Genomic DNA, 24,491 nt, shown 5'->3' on the forward strand with positions numbered 1-24,491 from the left:
TAGATCTAATGTATGCAATAAAACCCACATGAGTGAACCCCAGGCATATCTTGTGCTTGAAGTTCCATCCGACACAAAATAAATACATGCAAACTGTTATTTATTGACTATCTGTTGAGGTTTGTCTCACCTCTTTCCAGGTATCTGAAGATTGTTCATCCTTTGGGAACTCACATTCTGCAGACAGTGAGGGGTGCCCACATCCTGTCTGTGGCAACCTGGGTTTGCTTCTCATTTCTGATGATTGCCTACACCATCCTGTCATTCATCAAGGAGAAGTCTTTGACCTCTGTCCCCAAAACAGCTCGTTGTGAAGGCTTCCACGGCGGCCAGCTCACCTTACTGCACACAATCATGCACAGCTGTTGGGTCGCCATCTTCCTGTTTGTCCTTGTATCCCTGCTCTTCTTCTACCACAAAAGCTCTCACAAAGTGTTGCTGGCACAGCAGAGGCAGCCGGCATCCTCCAGCTCCAAGAAGCTTGCAAAGTCACGGAGGAACATGTTAGTGCTGGTCAGTGTCTTTTGCTTTTGCTTTCTCCCCTACCACCTAGTGCGCGTTCTCCACACTTTCCAGTGGAGTAATTGTTCATGGAGAAAAGCTGTTCGCTACCTGAAGGAGGTGAGCATCGTAATGTCAGTTCTCAATATCTGCCTGGACCCGATCATCTACTTCATCTACTGCAAGGCGTTCAGGACTCGGTTTAACCACAGAATGGTTTGTACAAAGTCAGAATAATTTCGATTTTCCGTTGAATAAATGTTTGTCATGTTATCTGTCGGCGGCACAGTGGCGAGGTGGTTAGCACTGGGCACCGGTTCGAATCCATGGGCCGGCTGGCCTTTCTGTGTGGAATTTGCATGTTCTCCCTGTGTCTGCATGGGTTCTGTCTGGGTACTCCGGCTTCCTCCCACCATCCAAAGACAAGCTCGTTAGGTTAATTGGTGATTCTAAATCGGCCGTAGGTGTGCGTGTGAGCGTGAATGGGTGTCTGTGTCTCTATGTTGGCCCTGCGATGGACTGGCAACCTGTCCAGGGTGTACCCCTGCCTCTCGCCTGATGACAGCTGGGATAGGCTCCAGCAGACCCCCGCGACCCTTAACAGGAATAAGCGGGTATAGAGAGCCGAAGTCCCGCCCCTCTACTTCCGGGTTATGGGACCTATCTTTCGAAAAAATATGAACGGCAGTCTATGGCGAGATCATAATTATTTTCTGGTCCCGATTGAATTGTGGCATGAATTTCACATATGATGTGTGTGGATTTAAAAGATAATTTTTCACGTCAAGAGATAAATTATTTGACGTAAATAAGCTGAACAATATTAGGTTTTGTATGAGATCGCTTAGTGAACTACATCTCTCGTCTCGAACAATGTACGTCACTACAGAACTATGGCTGTCTCCTTGTTGAGCTTTACCGTCTTCTTCCAGGACGAAGGCAGAAGCATGAAACGAGGTGAAAATCATTATAAATCGGGTCATGTCGAGAGCTGTAGTTACACGAAGGGAGTTTTGGTCGGTTCTGTACGCGCCAGCATGCGGGACTTGTAGTTCGTTTAATTACGTATTTTCCATAGCGTTTTACTGAACTATCTTGCGACAAACTGTGACATTCTTGACATGTAAAATCATTTTTTATTCTGAAAAACAACATATGTATAATCCAAGGCACAAGTCGATCGGGACCAGAAAATAATTTATCTTTCGCCATAGACTGCCGTTCATATTTTTTCGAACGATAGGTCCCATAACCCGGAAGTAGAGGGGGCGGGACTTCGCCTCTCTATAGAAGATGAATGAATGAATGAATGTTATCTGTCAGTGAATTAATCAGAGGTAGCAAGTTTCACGAAGTAGAAATACTTTCTTACTGTACTTAAGTAAAATTTTCTGATATCTGTACTTTACTTGAGTATTTCTTTTTCTGACGACTTTTTACTTTTACTCCCTACATTTGTACACAAATACCTGTATTTTCTACTCTTTACATTGGAAAAACAGGCTCGTTACTTTTTTAACCTCCACGGATGACAAGACGTAAAAGACGTGACATGATCGCACCATTGACTGTATATACTAGATCGCACATGACTAGTGCATCGGACTGGAGAAGGAAAGTCGACGATGCGCTTCCTGTGTTCTTCTTCTACTGTTTTGAACAGGCAGCCTGTTGATTAGTTTGAGCTCTGCTGCCACCTAGTGACTGGAGGCTTCTTTATCGGCCAAGCATCAATAAAGACAGTAATACTGAAAGTCCACCTGACCCCACTATTTGAGAACTACTGGTCTAATGTGAAAAAAATGAAAAAATAAAAAATTCATGTATGGTGTGGTTTCTGTTGCTATCATTAGCTTTTTGAGGATTTTTTGGAAGCTCGTTTACAACGTTAGCAATGCTATGGAAACACACCGTTTTGATAGTTTATAGTGAACACTAGCGAGCTGTTCAAAAACAACAACCCAGTAACCTTCAGTTTATTATTAAAAATGTTCCAGATGCTCATACAGGACATCTGGTCAATTAAGTCTAGATTATTCTGCTGGAACTTTTTCATTTTGCAAAATTATCAACGGATGAATTGTTTCATGGCAAAATAAGTTTTACTTTTTACGTAAGTACATTGAAGAGCCTGTACTTTCTGACTTTTACTTGAGTAAAGGAGTTGAATCAGTACTTTTACTTTTACCAGAGTATTTTTTTACACAAGTATCCGTACTTTTACTTAAGTACAGAATGTGAATACTTTTGCCACCTCTGGAATTAATTACTGAGCCTAATCTATAATCTCTATGAACAGTTATTATGAAGCAGTCCCAAAAAATCTGTGTTTTGTTGGTGAGCACTTACCGTGATCATTCATCACAAATGTATGTACTGATCAAATGTCATCTCTTTATTTATTTATTTATTTATTTCATTTTTTTTTTTTTTTGACAGCGGACCAGTTTGAGACGTGAGGAGGGAGTAATGGAACAAGACGAAACAGCCACAGTGAACTGTTAGATGAAGAGCTGCAGGCAACCAGCTGCACAACTCCAACTTCTTGGAGAGAGAACTCCTTTCACTGCGTGCACTGTTCTTCACAGACCCATGCTGTGTGCAGAATAAAATTAGATGATGGTCTGTCATAGAATTGCTGGAAAAGACAACTCCTGTCTGACCTCTTTATTAAAACTAAAATATTGTCATCACAATTCTGATATGTTAACCATGTGACAGACAGCTGGGATAGGCTCCAGCCACCCTCTACGTCGCCCCCTTTATTAAAATGCCATTTGAACTTAATTTCAAAAGCCTACAAAATGATGTGATGAAGTGTAGTGCAGCAATAAGTATCACACATGTTAATTCTGAGCTTCATTAATACAGTTTGTAATATAATTGTTTAAACTGTGATAAAAATAAATAAATGTAGCATATTAAAATTCAGTGATAAGTGCGACTTCCTCATCACTAGCAAGAAAGTTCTCTAACAGGCCATCGTAACCACATGAGTGTCTGAGCCGCGTAGACGGAAGCATTAAAGAGAGCAGTCGGTCCCAATTGTAGACATTACATTTTTGGATCATCCAGAGAAATGAATGACCAAGCTGGAACTGAAGGGACCTCTTCCTTCAATTGGTCCTCAGTTACAAACCAGACCGAAGCTGACGATTCGACTCGTTGTGATCAGATCGACTCCTCTGTTCAACCTCTCTTCATTGTGATCTACAGTCTGGTGTGTCTGGTGAGTTTCTCAAATATCCATCATGGTTGCTTTCCTTCTCCCAACTGTCTACCGTCAGGCTCTTAAAAGTTATTGAAATATATTCTCGGAGGCATTTTTCTCTTCAAATCTCTTCATTTGTAAGACTTTTGCTCAATTCCCTTACACGTTCTCCCCATGTGGAGGCTGAGCTTCCTTAAATGTCTCTATAGCAGCCAAGACTCCGCATCAGTGCAGAATTACTTTTTGGCATTTAATTCAGTTTGAGAGCTTCTAGTATAGGAAAAGAAGGGCTTGCTCTGCCTCGGCCTCTAACTCTTTGCTGTAGTTCTTGTTTTTGTTGCAGAAAGACAAAAACCTTCAGAGTTTGTTGGTATATTTAGACATAAACAAACTTTATTGATCCACAAAGGAAATTGTTTGGTCACAGTAGCTTAGAAATCACTCTTGAGAACAAAAAAAAAGAAAGATCAAATTAAATAAAAATAAAATATAAGAAAAAATCTAGTAAAATATAATAAAATGGTATAAGCAATTAATTTACAAAATTAATATATGAACAAATGAAATAGACAAAAGGAAATATATATTGGATACATAGGAAGGATTAATAAGGTGCAATAATGTGCCTTAACATTAATAACATGGAGTTACCTGTTGCAGAAAGGTGAGTTGTTGTACAGCTGGATGGAGTTTGGTATGAAAGTAAGAGAATGAGCTCCGCTGTCCCTCTATTGTCTGGTGTAGTGGATGAGATGGATTGTGCATGATGGAGAGCAGTTTGTCTGGTGTCCTCCTGTCCCTCACTGAGACAAATGTCTCCAACTCACTGCCGATCACATATCTGGCCTTTTGGACTAATCTGTTGACCCTACTGATCTACATTTTTGCTGGTACTGCTCCCCCAGCAAACCACAGCAAAGTATAAGGCGCTTGCAACAATAGACTGGTAGGAAGTCTCCAGCAGTTTGTTGCATGCATTAAAATACCTGAGCTTCCTCAGGAAGTGGTCTACTCAGCCCCTTCTTGTACACATTTATACCTCACCCCTTGACGATGATCCCGTGTCATTTGTAGTCATTCAGACGATATTTAGATCTGCATATATCCATATAGTGGGAGTGACTAGGGCACCACAACTTTGCTGTGCAGCCTTTTTGGTTTGTGTGTTTGTGGTGAGGTCATGCCCATCAAAAGCAAAAACAACCCATCATCAGACCGAAGGACAGAATGGAACATGTGTGTGTGGTGTCTGCATTCAGAGTCTGCAGCATAGACTGTATATAAAGATGGACGCCACGACAAGCATGAAGAGCTCCCCCTGGTGTCTGGCTGCAGTATAGGTCATAAGCTCCACCTCCTCCATGTTAGTGGATAGGACGTGGGCCAAACTAAAACTTGTGTCATCCATATTTTATACAGTCTATGGTCTTCACACATGGACGTGGAAATCCTTGTCCAAGGTGACATTGCGATGCTCACCTCCTTCAGGTAGTAGACAGCTTTGCTCCATGAACAATTACTCCACTGGAAAGTGTGGAGAACGTGCACTAGGTGGTAGGGGAGAAAGCAAAAGCAGAAGACACTGACCAGCACTAACATGTTCCTCTGTGACTTTGCAAGCTTCTTGGAGCAGGAGGACGCCGGCTGCCTCTGCTGTGCCAGCAACACTTTGCGTGAGGTTTTGTAGTAGAAGAAGAGCAGGGATACAAGGACAAACAGGAAGATGGCGACCCAACAGCTGTGCATGATTTTGTACAGTAAGGCGAGCTGGCTGCCGTGCAAGTCTTCACAATTAGCCATTATACCAATGTCTAATCTTCGCTGTGGGTTGGTAGAATCAGGCGGGGTGTACAAACGAGACAAAACGAAACACAGTGGCACAGAGGAAGACGCAGACCATATATACAGGAGGGTAATGTGGATCAGGTGGAAACAATCAGGAATCGGGGAAGACAATCAGACCGGTGACACAAGAGGAAGGGCAAGTGACCTGAAACGAGAGGAGAGTTAGTTTTCAAAATAAAACAGGAAGTCACGAGACACATAAAGAAAACAAATTCACCGTGGTGTGAATAAATGTGTGGCACTTGTGGGTTGCTTGGCTTTCACTCTTCTGTCCAGTTCATCCCAAACCAGCTCGATGGGGTTTAAGTCTGGAGACTGTGCTGGTCACTCCATGTTTTCAAGCTTACCATCTTGTTCTTTTTTCCTGAGGTAATTCTGGCATCGCTTGGACTTGTGTTTTGGGTCATTATCTTGCTGTAGGATGAACCTCTGACCAACTACGCGCATACCAGAGGGTATTGCATGGCGCTGCAGAATGCTGTGGTAGCCGTTTTGGTTCAGGATGCCTCTCACTCTGTACAAGTCACCGACAATCCTCTCGCCTACTCAACGACGTACAAAGATCCTGCATGATGAACCGAAGATTTGAAATTTTGATTCATCAGTCCATAATACCTTCTTCCAGTCTTCAGTAGTCCAATGGTGGTGTTTCATGGCCCAGGCAAGCGAGCTTCTTTGTCTTATTCTGACATCTTAGCAATGGCTTTCTTGCTGCAACTCGTCCTGTCAAACCTGCAGCTCGAAGTCTGAGACTTGCTTACTACGACCACTATTAAGCTGTGCTTGTTGTCCTGTGAGCTGCCTCTCACGCAAGATGTTAACTCTCAGAAGCTTGTCCTCTGATTCAGTTGTGGCTTTGGGTCTGCCAGACCTCTTCCTGTCAGAGTTCCCCCCAGTTTCTGAGTGCCTTTTGATGGTGAAGAAAACTGTACTCACTGACACCTTGACTTTCTTTGCAATTTCCCTGTAGGAAAGACCTACATTTTTAAGTGTTAAGATGGTCTGTCTCTCTTCCATTGTTAATTGCCTTTTTCTCACCATTTTTGTAGCAACACACTGCTTTCTGCAGTACAATACTGTTCACCCGATGCTCATGAGGGTCTGGTACCACAGTGTGTTCCAACACTGCTATTATGCAGACAGAGGGGGGTGTAAGTAACCAAGAAAAGTTGGAACACCTATAGGAATTAGTAGCACCAGCTTTCAAGGCTGATTCAACCTTCATTGCTGCAGAACAGCTTTAAATTGTTAACCCACTTCGTGTTCCCTGAAAGAGGCCTTTTTGTATAATTCTGAAATGTACATTATTTTTCAGTTTTGGGTAACCAAACCTTTTGTTTTTAACCTCTGGCTGTTCAGTACTTACCTTTGTACCATTTCAAGCTATTCATTGGACTTGCACGACTTTCATTCATTCATTCATCTTTTGTACCCGCTTATTCCTGTTAAGGGTCGCCGGGGTCTGCTGGAGCCTATTTCAGCTGTCATCGGGCGATAGGCGGGGGTACACCCTGGACAGGTCGCCAGTCTATCACAGGGGACTTGCACGACTTGGATTGCAATAAATAACTGGAAAAATTAGGGTGTGTATTTTGGTAGTATCCACTTTCCACCTCTGTGACATTTGACAGCTGGTTTACTACCTGTGCACATGTTCTCTGTGAGCTAGATGGAGACGTATGCAACGTGGTAGAGTAAGAGCATCTGTTCAGCTTCTGACTGTTGATCAAACACGTCTTCGGTCAGACTTTGCATGTAACCACATGACATCTGAATTACATTTACCGTCCTATTAAAGACAGTGACTCAAACCAAACGTACGTACTGAGAGAGTGGTAGGGGTCACTGAGCTCGCTATTTTTGTTGTGTGTACCATTTAACTCTAGTAATGACTCACTCTAGGTTAGGGATGAGTCATTGCCTTACTTGTAGTGGTTAAATTATAGCTTTTTTTTTTGTGTGTGTCTGCGTCAGGCTGCATCCTGCTGGGGATGGTCTGGTCTAGGTGGGTGCTACATGTCTAAGTAACATCCACAAGAATGCCAGGTCCAAAAGTGTCCCAGCAGAACATTGAATTGTCACAAGATGGTCAATGGTATTGACTTCTCCTGTCAGTGGTTTTAATTTTATGCCTGATCAGAGCATATTCAAGTCAATTTTCTACCCCCCAGTTCTCATGGCATCAAATAGTTCAATAAGGAGATATCAAGTGGGTGCAGCATGAATATTTATTGAGGAAACGTGAACATAATTGTTCCGAAAGTGATGGGGCTGAATCCCAAACAGTGAAGGTAGATGGGTACTCCAACACATTTTGAAACAACAGGTACAGGGCCCCTGGACTTTAACTGCTGTTTTATACTCCCTGTCCATTGCTTACTATTAATGAGATGCAGGTGGCGGACTGAATGAATGTATCAGCGTGGGAAAATGGAAGACAAGGGGACATATTTTAGTTGTTTAACCTTTGCCTGAGTTTCATGTGATAGATTTAGTCTGTATGTGTCTCCATTCAGTGGTAATTGTGGCTTCCTCATCACTACCAAGAAAATTCTCTAATAGCCCATCGTAACCACATGTGTGTCATGGGTGTCACAGCCGTGTAGAAGGAAGCATTAAATAGAGCAGTCCGTCCCAAGTGTAGACATTATATTTTTGGATCATCCAGAGAAATGGATGACCAAGTTGGAACTGAAGAGACCTCTTCTTTCAATGGGACCTTCAGTTCGACTCATTGTGATCAGATCGACTCCTCTGTTCAACCTCTCTTCATCGTGATCTACAGTCTGGTGTGTCTGGTGAGTTTCTCAAACATCCATCATGGTTGCTTTCCTTCTCCCAACTGTCTACCGTCAGGCTCTTAAAAGTTATTGAAATGTATTCTCTGAGGCATTTTTCTCCTCAAAGCTCTTCATTTGTAAGACTTTTGCTCAATTCCCTTACACATTCTCCCCATGTGGGGGCTGAGCTTCATTAAATGTCTCTCTATAGCAGCCAGGGTGAAGTTGGAATAGGTTACAAGTCCATATGCCAAGAGTCTGCATCAGTGCTGGATTACATTTTGGCATTTAATTCAGTTTGAGAGCTTCTAGTACAGGAAAAGAAGGGCTTGCTCTGCCTCGGTCTCTTTGCTGTAGTTCCTGTTTTTGTCACAGAAAGACAAAAACCTTTCACTTTCAGACTTTGTTGGTGTATTTAGACTTAAACGAACTTTACTGATCCACAAGGGAAACTGCTTGGTCACAGTAGCTTAGTTGCACATAAACATCACTCTTGAGAACCAAAAAAAGAAAGATAAAACTAGATTATCGCAAGCGATCATAAAGGGGTCCGTGCCGTGGCAAAGTCGTCCCCAAGCGGGACGCAGAGGCATAAGAGGGTCGGACATGGCCTGAAAGGAGGCAAAATGTCTGCAGAGGAATTCTTTGGCTTACAAGTAAATGAGAGTCAGGCAGGTCAGAAGCAGCGAAATTTGGCCCTACTCAGTAGGGTATGAAATAGTCTGTAGTCTGGTGTAGTGGATGAGATGGATTGTCCATCATGGAGAGCAGTTTGTCCGGTGTCCTCTTGTCCCTCACTGAGACAAACATCTCCAACTCACTGCCGATTACATATCTAGCCTTTCAGACCAATATGTCGATCTTACTGGTGTCCTTTTTGCTGGTACTGCTCCCCTGGCAAACCACAACAGACTGGTAGGAAATGTCTAGCAATTTGCTGAATGCATTAAAAGACCTGAGCTTCCTCAGGAAGTGGTCTACTCAGGCCCTTCTTGTACACATTTATACCTTACCCATTACCAAAACTGGAACTTATATTTTTTACATCCTGGACCTTATTTGTGGTATAAAATCCGATCTGATACGTTTGTGTCCAATTTTCGGAGAGGTTTTGTTTTAGTTATTTGTGGGTATTTGTGGGAAGTGTGGGTGGGTCATGGATAACGTGACTCCACTTTTGGAACGTATACTGCGCAGATTCTGTCTGTAAACTTGCAAGATGGTGCGGCTCATATCTCTGGAGTACTAGGGATCAATGGGAGGAAATGGAGATGTGTCGTCCATATTTTATACATGCATTAATACACAGGATTAGATGGTACAATCCCTTGTGCCAAAATCCCAGGCAAAACACATTTAGAGGCCCTGTCCAACTGAGAAACCCCAACAAACCTACGGTCATGTGATATGACGATTAACTTACAATCTACATGAACTAAGTAAATGCTGCTGGCTTGTAGGACCACAGAGCAGCAGAGGATAAATTCAAACCTTGTGAAATATAAGCTAGCTAAATGCTGCTGCCTTGTATGGTCCACTCAGCAAAGAAATATCGCTACCAAACAACATGAAGACATCAGATACCTGGCCTAGTCAACAGCAGTATGCAGCATGTCAGTGGGGTTTTCAAGTGGGCACCTCCTTTCACCGATGTTTCCTTAAGTTAGGCCCACTACACCTCGAGAAGGCTTAACAGTGACTTCCAGCGTCCTGGAGTCACCCCCCTCCACGCTGCCACTGCAAAACCCCGTTTTCCTCACCATTCAGTGACTATCAACTAATATTTCAATCATTAGCCTAGTCCTTTTATGAACCACGAACCAAACAACAGGTTCGAACAGGTTCGCCCTGTTGATGCAGACTGAACCATGAACCAACCGACCACATCTATCATGATTTGCAAACACACTAAAGTCACGCAGCCATCCTTACCTTTAGCTAGCTCCCCAGGTAGCATGTTTTCTACATACCCACAGCCACTCGCCCTCTCTCTCTGCTGCCCGGGACATGTTGCATACCGCAGTCCTCGGGCTTTTTGCACGTATGTCCAGCTCACTCAGAAGAGCAATCGCCGATTTTGCCACAAATCCACGGCAGCCCACTTCTACCGGGCGGACATGAGCCCTCCAGCCTCTGCTCCATGTCTGCTGCTAACTCTGCATATTTAGCTCTCTTACGCTTGTTCACCTCCTCAGAATATGGCTAAGCATGCACACACAAGTGCACAGTGAGCAGGCAGCATCCTCACCTACCCACTGGTTTAGGTTCTGGGGAGTTGCCAGCGCAAAGTAGCCCCTAAATCTAATCCTGCTGGCCTCCTTGCTCCAAAGCTCTCTCCACTTCAACTTCCTTTTCTCCACACTCTCCCAGTTCACCCATTGACCCTGGTTAGCCTGCGACACTGCCTTAGTGCATCTTACTGCTTCCTCTTGTTTCTGTACCTCTTCCACTACCATCTGTCTCCTTTCTACTGTTGATGCCTTGCTCCGCAGAGGTTTCCCTGCACACAGCCCGCGTCCTTGCTGTACATTGCCTATGATATCCCTATGATATCCCTATGATATCCCTATGCCTAAGAGCTGCCTGTGCTTGCTGTACTGTCTCTTTTGGGTTCCACTTCCTCCCTGTCTTAACAGTGGGCACTGCACTCCTAACCACTGGATCCTTCGACTGGGTGAGAATCATTTCCAGTTTAACTTTAGCACACTTAAACTCCTCTGTTAGGCTGGTAACTCCAAAATGCCTTTCCCATACAAGGCTGCGCCGCTTAAGCAGCGTGGGACACCGAGCCACTTTCTGATAGATGAATTAATCATCCTTTCCAACTTTTCTACCTTTGAGTCTATGGTCTTCACACATGGATGTGGAAATCCTTGTCCAACCTATAATGTGACTGTGGAATCATGAATTCTCCATTCAAAATATAACATCTTTTTCAAACCTACTTTTCTAATCTTTTTAGAAATTGATTCACAGATATTAAACTGTAAAAAATGATTATCTTGTGATTATCTGACTGTAAATGCTATAAGTCTCCATCCCCATCCTATCTTCAGGTGGGATTCTTCCTCAACGCCTTCATCATGAAGTTTTACTTCTGCCAAGCTCAGCAGCATGAGTCCAGCAGCATTATGGTTTACCTGAAGAACTTGGTTGCAGCTGACTTTCTACTCTGCCTCTGTCTACCTCTACGTATCATCAAACATGCTGGCAACTCTACCACTATCCGCCAAGTGTACTGTAACTTTGGCGCTTCCGCCTTCTACCTCAACATGTATGTCAGCATCCTGTTCATGGGCTACATCGCTGCAAACAGGTAGGCCAGGTTTAGGCAGCAATGTAGCATCATGGATTTATTTAAGAGGTTTTCAGTTGTATGCAACCTTGATTTATCTGTTCCATGGATTTAATGTATGCAATAAAACCCACATGAGTGAACCCCAAGCATTTCTTGTGCTTGAAGTTCCATCAGACACAAAATAAATACATGCAAACTGTTATTTATTGACTATCTGTTGAGGTTTGTCTCACCTTTTTCCAGGTATCTGAAGATTGTTCATCCTTTGGGAACTCACATTCTGTAGACAGTAAGGGGTGCCCACATCCTGTCTGTGGCAACCTGGGTTTGCTTCTCATCTCTGATGATCGTCTACATCATCCTGTCATTCATCTGGGAGAAGTCTTTGACCTCTGTCCCCAGCACGGTTAATTGTGAAGGCTTGCACGGCGGCCAGCTCACCTTACTGTACACAATCATGCACAGCTGTTGCGTCGCCATCTTCCTGTTTGTCCTTGTATCCCTGCTCTTCTTCTACTACAAAACCTCACGCAAAGTGTTGCTGGCACAGCAGAGGCAGCCGGCGTCCTCCTGCTCCAAAAAGCTTGCAAAGTCACAGAGGAACATGTTAGTGCTGGTCAGTGTCTTCTGCTTTTGCTTTCTCCCCTACCACCTAGTGCGCGTTCTCCACACTTTCCAGTGGAGTAATTGTTCATGGAGCAAAGCTGTCTACTACCTGAAGGAGGTGAGCATCGTAATGTCAGTTCTCAATATCTGCCTGGACCCGATCATCTACTTCATCTACTGCAAGGCGTTCAGGACTCGGTTTAACCACAGAATGGTTTGTACAAAGTCAGAATAATCTTGATTTTCCTTTGAATAAATGTTTGTCATGTTATCTGTCGGCGGCATAGTGGCGAGGTGGTTAGCACTGGTCACCGGTTCGAATCCATGGGCCGGCTGGCCTTTCTGTGTGGAGTTTGCATGTTCTCCCTGTGTCTGCGTGGGTTCTCTCCGGGTACTCCGGCTTCCTCCCACCATCCAGAGACATGCTCATTAGGTTAATTGGTGATTCACCTCGGCTGTAGGTGTGAGTGTGAGCGTGAATGGTTGTCTGTGTCTCTATGTTGGCCCTGCGATGGACTGGCGACCTGTCCAGGGTGTACCCCTGCCTCTCGCCTGATGACAGCTGGGATAGGCTCCAGCAGACCCCCGTGACCCTTAACAGGACTAAGCGGGTATATAAGATGAATGAATGAATGAATGTTATCTGTCAGTGAATTAATCAGAGGTGGCAAGTAACGAAGTAGAAATACTTTCTTACTGTACTTAAGTAAAATTTTCTGATATCTGTACTTTACTAGAGTATTTCTTTTTCTGATGACTTTTTACTTTTACTCCCTACATTTGTACACAAATATCTGTACTTTATATCCTTTACATTGGAAAAACAGGCTCGTTACTTTTTTAACCTCCACAGATGACAAGACGTAAAAGACGTGAAATAATCGGACATGACTAGAGCATCGGACTAGAGAAGGAAAGTCGACGATGCGCTTCCTGTATTATTCTTCTACTGTTTTGAACAGGCAGCCTGTTGGTTAGTTTGAGCTCTGCTGCCACCTAGTGACTGGAGGCTTGTTTATCGGCCAAGCATCAATAAAGACAGTAATACCAGAGCCCGTCTACGGAGAGCCTTGCCACTCTCTATTAAGTCCAATTGTAACGAATTTTGGTTGCAGTTCCACCAGATTTCCACTGGGGGCGATCGCCATGAGTGCAACATGAATGGGACTCTATGGAGCTAAACGGCTAAATGTGTCTCTTTCACCCGATTGTCGTTGAGAAATCTCAGATTTGATTGTAGGTTTTGCAAGTTCAACATGGGTTATAGGTCAAAAGTTGAATGAACGAGAACTTATGTCCTTTCGTTTTCTTACAGGTTGAGTTGTTGTTGCCCATAACACGCTAGCATTGTGCTAATGAACGCTGATTGGTCAGTGAAGGACTGATTACGACCAGATCCCGCTTGACGGCATCGCGGCATCCGAAGCGGGACCAGAATGTTAAGGCGGACTTTTTCGCCCAAGTTTTTTTTTTTTTTCGGCCCGGTCTTTTAAAACAACGAAACAGAAACTCTTCTAGCACGATTATTTACCCGTGTCAGCTGTGTTGTCCATGCCTCGAGAGAAAAGAAAGTGCAGAGCGCGAAAGCACCAAAGCAGTGACTGAAGGATTGCCGTAAAGCAGTATCTGGTCGTACGACGTGTATGACGTCATTGACATTTTAAAATACTTTTTAAAGCAAATAAGTGACTCTAAAAAATCTAACACCCAGCAGTGTGTAATTTCTTTGCATCTCCTTTCAAATACAATATTCAAATTACTGCACAAAAAATTATATCCTGAGAAAAGTGGATTTTGAGGGGTATTGCTCCATAGACCGCCATTCATTCTGCACTCGTCCTGAGAGCGCCCTCATATGGAACCAGAGTGGAACTGCAACCAGTTCAGAAGCCCGGAAGTTCAGTGAGAGTGGAACTTCTCCCCATATTGGACGTTCTCTGGTAATACTGAAAGTCCACCTGACCCCACCATTTGAGAACTACTGGTCTAATGTGAAAAAAAAAAAAAAAAAAAATCATGTATGGTGTGGTTTCTGTTGCTATCATTAGCTTTTTGAGGATTTTTTGGAAGCTAGTTTACAACGTTAGCAATGCTATGGAAACACACCGTTTTGATAGTTTATAGCTAACACTAGCTAGCGGTTTAAAAACAACAACCCAGTAACCTTCAGTTTATTGTTAAAAATGATCCAGATGCTCATGCAGGACATCTGGTCAATGAAGTCTAGATTATTCTGATAGAACTTTTTCATTTTGCAAAATTATCAACGGATGAATTGTTTCATCGCAAAATAATTTTTACTTTTTACGTAAGTACATTTAAGAGCCTGTACTTTCTTACTTTTACTTGAGTAAAGGAGTTGAATCAGTACTTTTACTTTTACCAGAGTATTTTTTACACAAGTATCTGTACTTTTACTTAAGTACAGAATGTGAATACTTTTGCCACCTCTGGAATTAATTACTGAGCCTAATCTATAATCTCTATGAACAGTTATTATGAAGCAGTCCCAAAAAATCTGTGTTTTGTTGGTGAGCACTTACCGTGATCATTCATCAAAAATGTATCTACTAAACAACTGTCATCTCTTTATTTATTTATTTATTTCATTTTTTTTTTGACAGCGGACCAGTTTGAGGCGTGAGGAGGGAGTAATGGAACAAGACGAAACAGCCACAGTGAGCTGTTAGATGAAGAGCTGCAGGCAACCAGCTGCACAACTCCAACTTCTTGGAGAGAGAACTCCTTTCACTGCGTGCACTGTTCTTCACAGACCCATGCTGTGTGCAGAATAAAATTAGATGATGGTCTGTCATAGAATTGCTGGAAAAGACAACTCCTGTCTGACCTCTTTATTAAAACTGAAATATTGTCATCACAATTCTGATATGTTAACCATGTGACAGACAGCTGGGATAGGCTCCAGCCCCCCTCTACGTCGCCCCGTGTATTAAAATGCCATTTGGACTTAATTTCAAAAGCCTACAAAATGATGTGATGAAGTGTAGTGCAGCAATAAGTGTCACACATGTTAATTCTGAGCTTCATTAATACAGTTTGTAATATAATAAGTGTTTAAACTGTGATAAAAATAAATAAATGGACATGCAGGATGCTGAATGACCTCAAGCTGAAAGCAGCATATTAAAATTCAGTGGTAATTGTGACTTCCTCATCACTAGCAAGAAAGTTCTCTAACAGGTCATCGTAACCACATGAGTGTCTTAGCCGTGTAGACGGAAGCATTAAAGAGAGCAGTTCCTTCCCAAGTATAGACATTACATTTTTGAATCATCCAGAGAAATGAATGACCAAGCTGGAACTGAAGAGACCTCTTCCTTCAATCGGTCCTCAGTTACAGACCAGACCGAAGCTGACGATTCGTCTCGTTGTGATCAGATCGACTCCTCTGTTCAACCTCTCTTCATTGTGATCTACAGTCTGGTGTGTCTGGTGAGTTTCTCAAATATCCATCATGGTTGCTTTCCTTCTCACAACTGTCTACCGTAAGGCTTTCAAAAGTAATTGAAATGTATTCTCTGAGGCATTTTTCTCCTCAGATCTCTTAATTTGTAAGACTTTTGCTCAATTCCCTTACATGATCTCCCTACGTGGAGGCTGAGCATCACTAGCAGCTACGGTGAAGTTGGAAGGGGTTACAAATCCGTCCGACAAGAGTCCGCATCAGTGCAGAATTCATTTTTGGCATTTAATTTAGTTTGAGAGCTTCTAATACAGGAAAAGAAGGCGTTGGTTCTGCCTCAGCCTCTAACTCTTTGCTGTAGTTCCTGTTTTTGTTGCAGAAAGACAAAAACTTTCAGAGTATGTTGGTATATTTAGACTTAAACAAACTTTATTGATCCAGAAGGGAAATTGCTTGGTCACAGTAGCTTAGTTGCACATAAAAATCACTCTTGAGAACCAAAAAAAAAGAAAGATAAAATTAAACAAAAGTAAAATAAGATAAAAATAAAATTAAATATAAGAAAAAATCTAGTAAAATAAAATAAAATGGTATAAGCAATTCATTTACAAAATGAGTATATGAATAAATGAAATAGACAAAAGGAAATATATACTGGATACATAGGAAGGATTAATAAGGTGCAATAATGTGCATTAAGATTAATAACATGGAGTTACCTGTTGAAGAAAGGTGAGTTGTTGCACAGCTGGGTAGAGTTTGGTATGAAAGTAAGAGAATGAGCTCCGCTGTTCCTCTATTGTCTGGTGTAGTGGATGAGATGGATTGTCCATGATGGAGAGCAGTTTGTCTGGTGTCCTCCTGTCCCTCAGTGAGACAAATGTCTCCAACTCACTACTGATCACATATTCAGCCTTTTGGACCAATCTGTTGATCCTACTGATCTACCTTTTTGCTGGTACTGTTCACCCAGCAAACCACAGCAAAGTATAAGGTGCTTGCAACAACAGACTGGTAGGAAGTCTCCAGCAGTTTGCTGCATGCATTAAAATACCTGAGCTTCCGCAGGAAGTGGTCTACTCAGGCCCTTCTTGTACACATTTATACCTCACCCCTTGACGACGACCCCGTGTCATTTGGAGTCATTCAGACGATATTTAGATCTGCATATATCCATATAGTGGGAGTGACTAGGGCACCGCAACGCAGCCGGGGTCTGTAGATTGACCTACTAACCTCTGACCTGGATGATGTCATCTCTGAGCTCTCTGATCTCAGAAACTGAATAAAAATATCACATAACCACCATTAAAGCTCATTTCAGGCTTTCCATGGCTGCAAGGTTCCATTAATCGCCCAAGTCCACAATAGTGTACATGGACACTAACTGGCGTCTGACTGCAGCTGCATCTTATTGCATGGCTCATAGGCACACTGTTACAGGCTCACACTTTGCTGTGCGGCCTTTGTGGTTTGTGTGTGTTTGTGGTGAGACAATGCCCATCAAAAGTAAAAACAACCCAACAATAGGCCATGACAAGCAAGTAGAGCTCCCCCTGGTGTCTGGCTGCAGTATAGGTCATAAGCTCCACCTCCTCCATGTTAGTGGATGGGACGTGGGCCAAACTAAAACTTGTGTCATCCATATTTTATACAGTCTATGGTCTTCACACATGGACGTGGAAATCCTTGTCCAACCTACAACGCGACACTGGCTGTGGAATCATGAGTTCTCCATTTAAATATAACATCTTTTTTTCAACCTAACTTTCTAATTGCGCCAGAAAGTACTTTTTGGAAATTGATTCACAGATATTAAACTGTAGAAAATGATTATCTCGTGATTATCTGACTGTAAATGCTATAAGTCTCCATCCCGTGTCTCCCTGGTGAGTGCCAACGCCTCTCTGGCTTACAACAACTTTTTTGTGCGCTTTGAGTCGGGAAACGGACTGCCTGCTGCTCTCCCAGCCGGAGGGGAGGACACACTTACTGTGACGGAGCGCGACGTGAGGAGGGTGTTTAAAAGTGTGAACACCAGGAACGCGGCTGGACCAGACGGGACGAGTGGGTGTGTCCTCAAAACCTGCGCTGATCAACTGGCACCTCTGTTCAGAGTGATATTCAACCTCTCACTCAGACAGTGTGTGATCCCAACCTGCTTCAAGAAGTCCACAATAGTCCCTGTCCCAAAGAAACCACACCCCAGCAGCTCCAATGACTTCAGGCCCATAGCCCTCACATCTGTGGTGATGAAATGTTTTGAGAGACTGATCAAGACATTCATCACCTCCACACTGCCCGCCACCCTGGATCCACTCCAGTTTGCATACCGGCCGGACAGATCTACAGATGACGCCATAAACCTCCTCCTCCACAAGACCCTCTCCCACGTGGACACTGGTAAGGGGAACTATGTGAGAGTGCTGTTTGTTGACTACAGCTCAGCATTCAATACCATAGTCCCCTCCAGACTGGCTGCTAAGCTGCATGACCTGGGACTGGACTCCTCCTTGTGCAGGTGGATCTACAGCTTCCTGACCGGCAGACCACAGGTGGTCAGAGTGAGTCACCACACTTCAGCCCCCCTGACTCTCAACACTGGATCCCCCCAGGGCTGTGTGCTCAGCCCTCTGCTGTACTCGCTGTACACACACGACTGCGAGGCCACTTCAGACTCCAACATCATAATCAAGTTTGCTGACGACACCGCTGTTGTAGGACTAATCTCCCACAACGACGAGACAGCCTACAGGAGGGAGGTGTCCCACCTGGAGGACTGGTGCCGGGAGAACCACCTCCTGCTGAACGTCAGCAAATCAAAGGAACTGACTGTGGACTTCAGCAGGAAACAGCAGAGGGACTTCCATCCACTCATTATCTGTGGCTCTGAGGTGGAAAGAGTGGACACCTTACAATACCTGGGAGTGACCATCTCACATGACCTGTCATGGACTCACCATCTGAACATCATCGCGAAGAAGGCCAGACAGCGTCTCTACCTCCTCAGACGCCTCGGAGACTTTAAGCTCCCTCTCAAGGTGCTCAGGAACTTTTACACCTGCACCATCGACAGCATCTTGTGTGGGAGCATCACCACCTGGATGGGAAATTGTACCAGGTAGGACTTCCTGGCCCTCAAGAGGGTGGTCCGTTCAGCGGAGCGGACCATCAGAACCCCCCTCCCCAACCTGAAGGACATTTACACCAAACGTTGCAGGTTAAGGGCCAAGAAGATCCTGAAACAGCACAGTCACCCCGGACACTCTCTCTTCTCTCTACTGCCATCAGGCCGGCGTTTCCGATGCCTGAGGACAAAGACTGAGAGGCTGAAGAAGAGTTTTTATCCTCATGCCATCCGCCTGCTCAACTCTGAGCCTTAACTGGACTTAAATATCACTGCACTTTATTCATGTAGCTGCTAAATACTGTAAATTTATGTACATATACAACTACCCCCCTCTAAGTTTAGCAGTCTATATTTTTATTCAGTCTATATTTGTATTTCTATGTATAACTGTGCATGTGACGAATAAAACCTATCTATCTATCTATCCTCATCCTATCTTCAGGTGGGATTCTTCCTCAATTCCTACATCATGAAGTTTTACTTCTGCCAAGCTCAGCAGCATGAGTCCAGCAGCATTATGGTTTACCTGAAGAACTTGGTTGCAGCTGACTTTCTACTCTGCCTCTGTCTACCGCTACGTATCATCAAACATGTTGGCAACTTTACCACTATCCGCCAAGTCTACTGCAACTTTGGCGCTTCCGCCTTCTACCTCAACATGTATGTCAGCATCCTGTTCATGGGCTACATCGCTGCAAACAGGTAGGCCAGGTTTAGGCAGCAATGTAGCATCATGGATTTATTTAAGAGGTTTTCAGTTGTATGCAACCTTGATTTATCAGTTCCATGGATTTAATCTTGCAATAAAACCCACATGAGTGAACCCTAAGCATATCTTGTGCTTGAAGTTCCATCAGGCACAAAATAAATACATGCAAACTGTTATTTATTGACTTTCTGCTGAGGTTTGTCTCGCCTCTTTTCAGATATCTGAAGATTGTTCATCCTTTGGGAACTCACATCCTACAGACAGTGAGGGGTGCCCACATCCTGTCTGTGGTAACCTGGGTTTGGTTCTCATTTCTGATGATCGTCTGCATCATCCTGTCATTCATCTGGGAGAAGTCTTTGACCTCTGTCCCCAAAATGGTTAATTGTGAAGACTTGCACAGCAGCCAGCTCACCTTACTGTACACAATCACGCACAGCTGTTGCGTCGCCATCTTCCTGTTTGTCCTTGTATCCCTGCTCTTCTTCTACTACAAAACCTCACGCAAAGTGTTGCTGGCACAGCAGAGGCAGCCGGCGTCCTCCTGCTCCAAGAAGCTGGCAAAGTCACAAAGGAACATGTTAGTGCTGGTCAGTGTCTTCTGCTTTTGCTTTCTCCCCTACCACCTAGTGCGTGTTCTCCACACTTTCCAGTGGAGTAATTGTTCATGGAGCAAAGCTGTCCACTACCTGAAGGAGGTGACCATTATAATGTCAGTTCTCAATATCTGCCTGGACCCGATCATCTACTTCATCTACTGCAAGACGTTCAGGACTCGGTTTAACCACAGAATGGTTTGTACAAAGTCAGAATAATCTTGATTTTCCTTTGAATAAATGTTTGTCATGTTATCTGTCCCTGAATTAATTACTCAGCCTAATCTATAATCCCTATGAAGTTATTATGAAGCAGTCCCAAAAAATCAGTGTTTTGTTGGCAAGCACTTATTCATCAAAAATGTATCTACTAAACAACTATTTTGTTTTCCTTTTTTTTATGACAGCGGACCAGTTTGAGACGTGAGGAGGGAGTAATGGAACAAGACGAAACAGCCACAGTGAGCTGTTAGATGAAGAGCTGCAGGCAACCAGCTGCACAACTCCAACTTCTCAGAGACAGAACTCCTTTCACGGTGTACACTGCTCTTCACAGACCCATGCTGTGTGCAGAACAAAATTAGATGATGGTCTGTCATAGAATTACTGGAAAAAGACAACTCCTGTCTGACCTCTTTATTAAAACTAAAATATTGTCACCATAATTCTGATAATTCTGATGTGTTAACCCTGTGACAGACAGCTGGGATAGGCTCCAGCCGCCCTCTACGACGCCCCCGGAGGAGAAGTGGTTACAGCTGATGAATGAATGAATCATTCTTTGACTGCTGTATTAAAATGCCATTTGAACTTAATTTCAAAAGCCTACAAAACGATGTGATGAAATGTAGTGCAGCAATTAGTGTCACACATGTTAATTCTGAGCTTAATAAATACAGCTTGTAATGTAATAAGTGTTTAAACTGTGATAAAAGTAAATAAATGTACATGCAGGATGTTGAATGACCTCAAGCTGAAAGCAGCATATGGAAAATTCAGTGGTAATTGTGACTTCCTCATCACTAGCAAGAAAGATTTCTAACAGGCCATCGTAACCACATGAGTGTCTGAGCCGTGAAGAAGGAAGCATTAAATAGAGCAGTCCGTCCCAAGTGTAGACATTACATTTTTGGATCATCCAGAGAAATGAATGACCAAGCTGGAACTGAAGAAACCTCTTCCTTCAATGGGTCCTCACTTACAAACCAGACCGAGGGTGATGATTCGACTCGTTGTGATCAGATCGACTCCTCTGTTCAACCTCTCTTCATTGTGATCTACTGTCTGGTGTGTCTGGTGAGTTTCTCAAATATCCATCATGGTCGCTTTCCTTCTCCCAACTGTTTACTGTCAGGCTCTTAAAAGTAAATGAAATATATTCTCTAAGGCATTTTTCTCCTCAAATCTCTTAATTTGTAAGACTTTTGCTCAATTCCCTTACATGCTCTCCCTGCGTGGAGGCTGAGTATTATTAGCAGCCACGGTGAAACTGGAAGGGGTTACAAATCCATCTGACAAGAGTCTGCATCAGTGCAGAATTACTTTTTGGCATTTAATTCAGTTTGAGAGCTTCTAGTACAGGAAAAGAAGGGCTGGCTCTGCCTCAGCCTCTAACTCTTTGCTGTAGTTCCTGTTTTTCATCAGACCAAAGAGTAGAATGGAACATGTGTGTGTGCTGTCTACATTCAGAGTCTGCAGCATAGACTGTATATAAAGATGGACGCCATGACAGGCAAGTAGAGCTCCCCCTGTTGTCTGGCTGCAGTATAGGTCATAAGCTCTACCTCCTTCATGTTAGTGGATGGGACGTGGGCGAAACTAAAACTTGTGTCATCCATATTTTATACAGTCTATGGTCTTCACACATGGATGTGGAAATCCTTGTCCAACCTACAATGCGACACTGGTGGTGGAATCATGAGTTCTCCATTTAAATATAACACGTTTTTCCAACCTAATTTTCTAATCAGGCCAGAAAGTACTTTTTGGAAATTGATTCACAGATATTAAACTGTAGAAAATGATTATCTTGTGATTATCTGACTATAAATATTATAAGTCTCCATCCTCATCCTATCTTCAGGTGGGATTCTTCCTCAACGCCTTCATCATGAAGTTTTACTTCTGCCAAGCTCAGCAGCATGAGTCCAGGAGCATAATGGTTTACCTGAAGAACTTGGTTGCAGCTGACTTTCTACTCTGCCTCTGTCTACCTCTACGTATCACCAAAAATGTTGCAGACTCTACCACTATCCGCCAAGTCTATTGCAACTTTGGCGCATCCGCCTTCTACCTCAACATGTATGTCAGCATCCTGTTCATGGGCTACATCGCTGGAAACAGGTAGGCCAGGTTTAGGCAGCAATGTAGCATCATGGATTTATTTAAGAGGTATTCAGTTGTATGCAACCTTGATTTATCAGTTCAATAGATCTAATGTATGCAATAAAACCCACATGAGTGAACCCCAAGCATATCCTGTGCTTGAAGTTCCATCCGACACAAAATAAATACATGCAAACTGTTATTTATTGACTTTCTGTTGAGGTTTGTCTCACCTCTTTCCAGGTATCTGAAGATTGTTCATCCTTTGGGAACTCACATTCTGCAGACAGTAAGGAGTGCCCACATCCTGTCTGTGGTAACCTGGGTTTGCTTCTCATCTCTGATGATCGTCTCCATCATCCTGTCATTCATCAAGGAGAAGTCTTTGACCTCTGTCCCCAACACGGCTAATTGTGAAGACTTGCACGGCGGCCAACTCACCTTACTGTACACAATCACGCACAGCTGTTGCGTCACCATCTTCCTGTTTGTCCTTGTATCCCTGCTCTTCTTCTACTACAAAACCTCTCGCAAAGTGTTGCTGGTGCAGCAGAGGCAGCCGGCGTCCTCCTGCTCCAAGAAGCTTGCAAAGTCACGGAGGAATATGTTAGTGCTGGTCAGTGTCTTCTGCTTTTGCTTTCTCCCCTACCATGTACTGCGTGTTCTCCACACTTTCCAGTGGAGTAATTGTTCATGGAGCAAAGCTGTCTACTACCTGAAGGAGGTGAGCATCATAATGTCAGTTCTCAATATCTGCCTGGACCCGATCATCTACTTCATCTACTGCAAGATGTTCAGGACTCGGTTTAACCACAGAATGGTTTGTACAAAGTCAGAATAATCTCAGTTTTCCTTTGAATAAATGTTTGTCATGTTATTTGTCACTGAATTAATTACTGACCCTAATCTATAATCACTATGAATAGTTATTATGAAGCAGTCCCAAAAAATCTGTGTTTTGTCGGCGAGCACTTTCCGTGATCATTCATCAAAAATGTATCTACTAAACAACTGTCATCTCTTTATTTTGTTTTCCTTTTTTTTTTTGACAGCGGACCAGTTTGAGACATCTCAGAAGGGAGTAATGGAACAAGACGAAACAGCCACAGTGAGCTGTTAGATGAAGAGCTGCAGGCAACCAGCTGCACAACTCCAACTTCTCAGAGAGAGAACTCCTTTCACTGCGTGCACTGCTTTTCACAGAGCCATGCTGTGTCCAGAATAAAATTAGATGATGGTCTGTCATAGAATTACTGGAAAAGACAACTCCTATCTGACCTCTTTATTAAATCTGAAATATTGTCATTAATCTGTCCAATTCATAATCATCTGATAATTCTGATGTGTTAACCATGTGACAGACAGCTGGGATAGGCTCCAGCCACCCTCTACCACCCCCTAGAGGAGAAGCTAATGAATGAATGAATCATTCTTTGATTGCTCTATCAAAATGGCATTTGAACTGAACTTCAAAAGCAAAATGATGTGATGACGTGTACTGCAGCCATAAGTATCACACATGTTAATTCTGAGCTTAATAAATACAGCTTGTAATGTAATATGTGTTTAAACTGTGATAAAAGTAAATAAATGTACATGCAGGATGTTGAATGACCTTAAGCTGAAAGCAGCATATGGAAAATTCAGTGGTAATTGTGACTTCCTCATCACTAGCAAGAAAGTTCTTTAACAGGCCATCATAACCACATGAGTGTCTGAGCCGTGTAGAAGGAAACAGTAAAGAGAGCAGTCCGTCCCAAGTGTAGACATTACATTTTTGGATCATCCAGAGAAATGAATGACAGAGTTGGAACTGAAGAGACCTCTTCCTTCAATCGGTCCTCACTTACAAACCAGACCAAACCAGACTGGACATCTTGTGATCAGATCGACTCCTCTGTTCAACCTCTCTTGATCTACAGCAGGGGTGTCAAACTGATCCGTGAAAGGGCCGCTGTGGCTGCAGGTTTTCATTCCAACCATGCAGCACCCATGCAGTGGGTGTGGCTGGCAAGTTTTTGTTCCAATCAAGCAAGAGGACACCTGAAGTGACTGTGTGAAGGCAG

At 43.3% G+C, this 24,491-nt stretch overlaps 2 protein-coding genes and 1 pseudogene across 3 annotated transcripts in view; all 3 read left to right on the forward strand.

Moving 5' to 3' along the window:
* LOC311507977 (uncharacterized protein) overlaps nucleotides 1–800 on the forward strand; it is a gene marked incomplete at its 5' end in the record, with an annotated part of 50,478 nt that extends 49,678 nt beyond the window's left edge. The window contains one exon of the mRNA XM_084572557.1: nucleotides 141–800. Coding sequence (XP_084428683.1) covers nucleotides 141–738 — 598 coding nt within the window. The 3' untranslated portion in view covers nucleotides 739–800. The remainder of the gene's footprint in view (nucleotides 1–140) is intronic.
* A 2,780-nt stretch (nucleotides 801–3,580) lies between these two features.
* LOC311500600 (P2Y purinoceptor 14-like) lies at nucleotides 3,581–12,918 on the forward strand (annotated as a pseudogene). Its single transcript has 3 exons — nucleotides 3,581–3,730; nucleotides 11,394–11,653; nucleotides 11,879–12,918. The product of its transcript is annotated as a P2Y purinoceptor 14-like (transcript).
* A 2,626-nt stretch (nucleotides 12,919–15,544) lies between these two features.
* Nucleotides 15,545–23,441, forward strand: LOC311507985 (uncharacterized protein; the record flags this gene model as incomplete). The annotated part of the gene is made up of 6 exons (XM_084572570.1): nucleotides 15,545–15,694; nucleotides 19,238–19,497; nucleotides 19,722–20,313; nucleotides 21,184–21,396; nucleotides 22,184–22,443; nucleotides 22,669–23,441. The coding sequence occupies 6 exons, from the start codon at nucleotides 15,545–15,547 to the stop codon at nucleotides 23,264–23,266; spliced, it is 2,073 nt and encodes a 690-aa protein (XP_084428696.1). The 3' UTR covers nucleotides 23,267–23,441.
* Nucleotides 23,442–24,491: the final 1,050 nt, after the last annotated feature.

This window comes from Chelon labrosus (genome assembly GCF_963514085.1).
Source record: "Chelon labrosus genome assembly, chromosome: 2".
Lineage (NCBI taxonomy): Eukaryota > Metazoa > Chordata > Actinopteri > Mugiliformes > Mugilidae > Chelon > Chelon labrosus.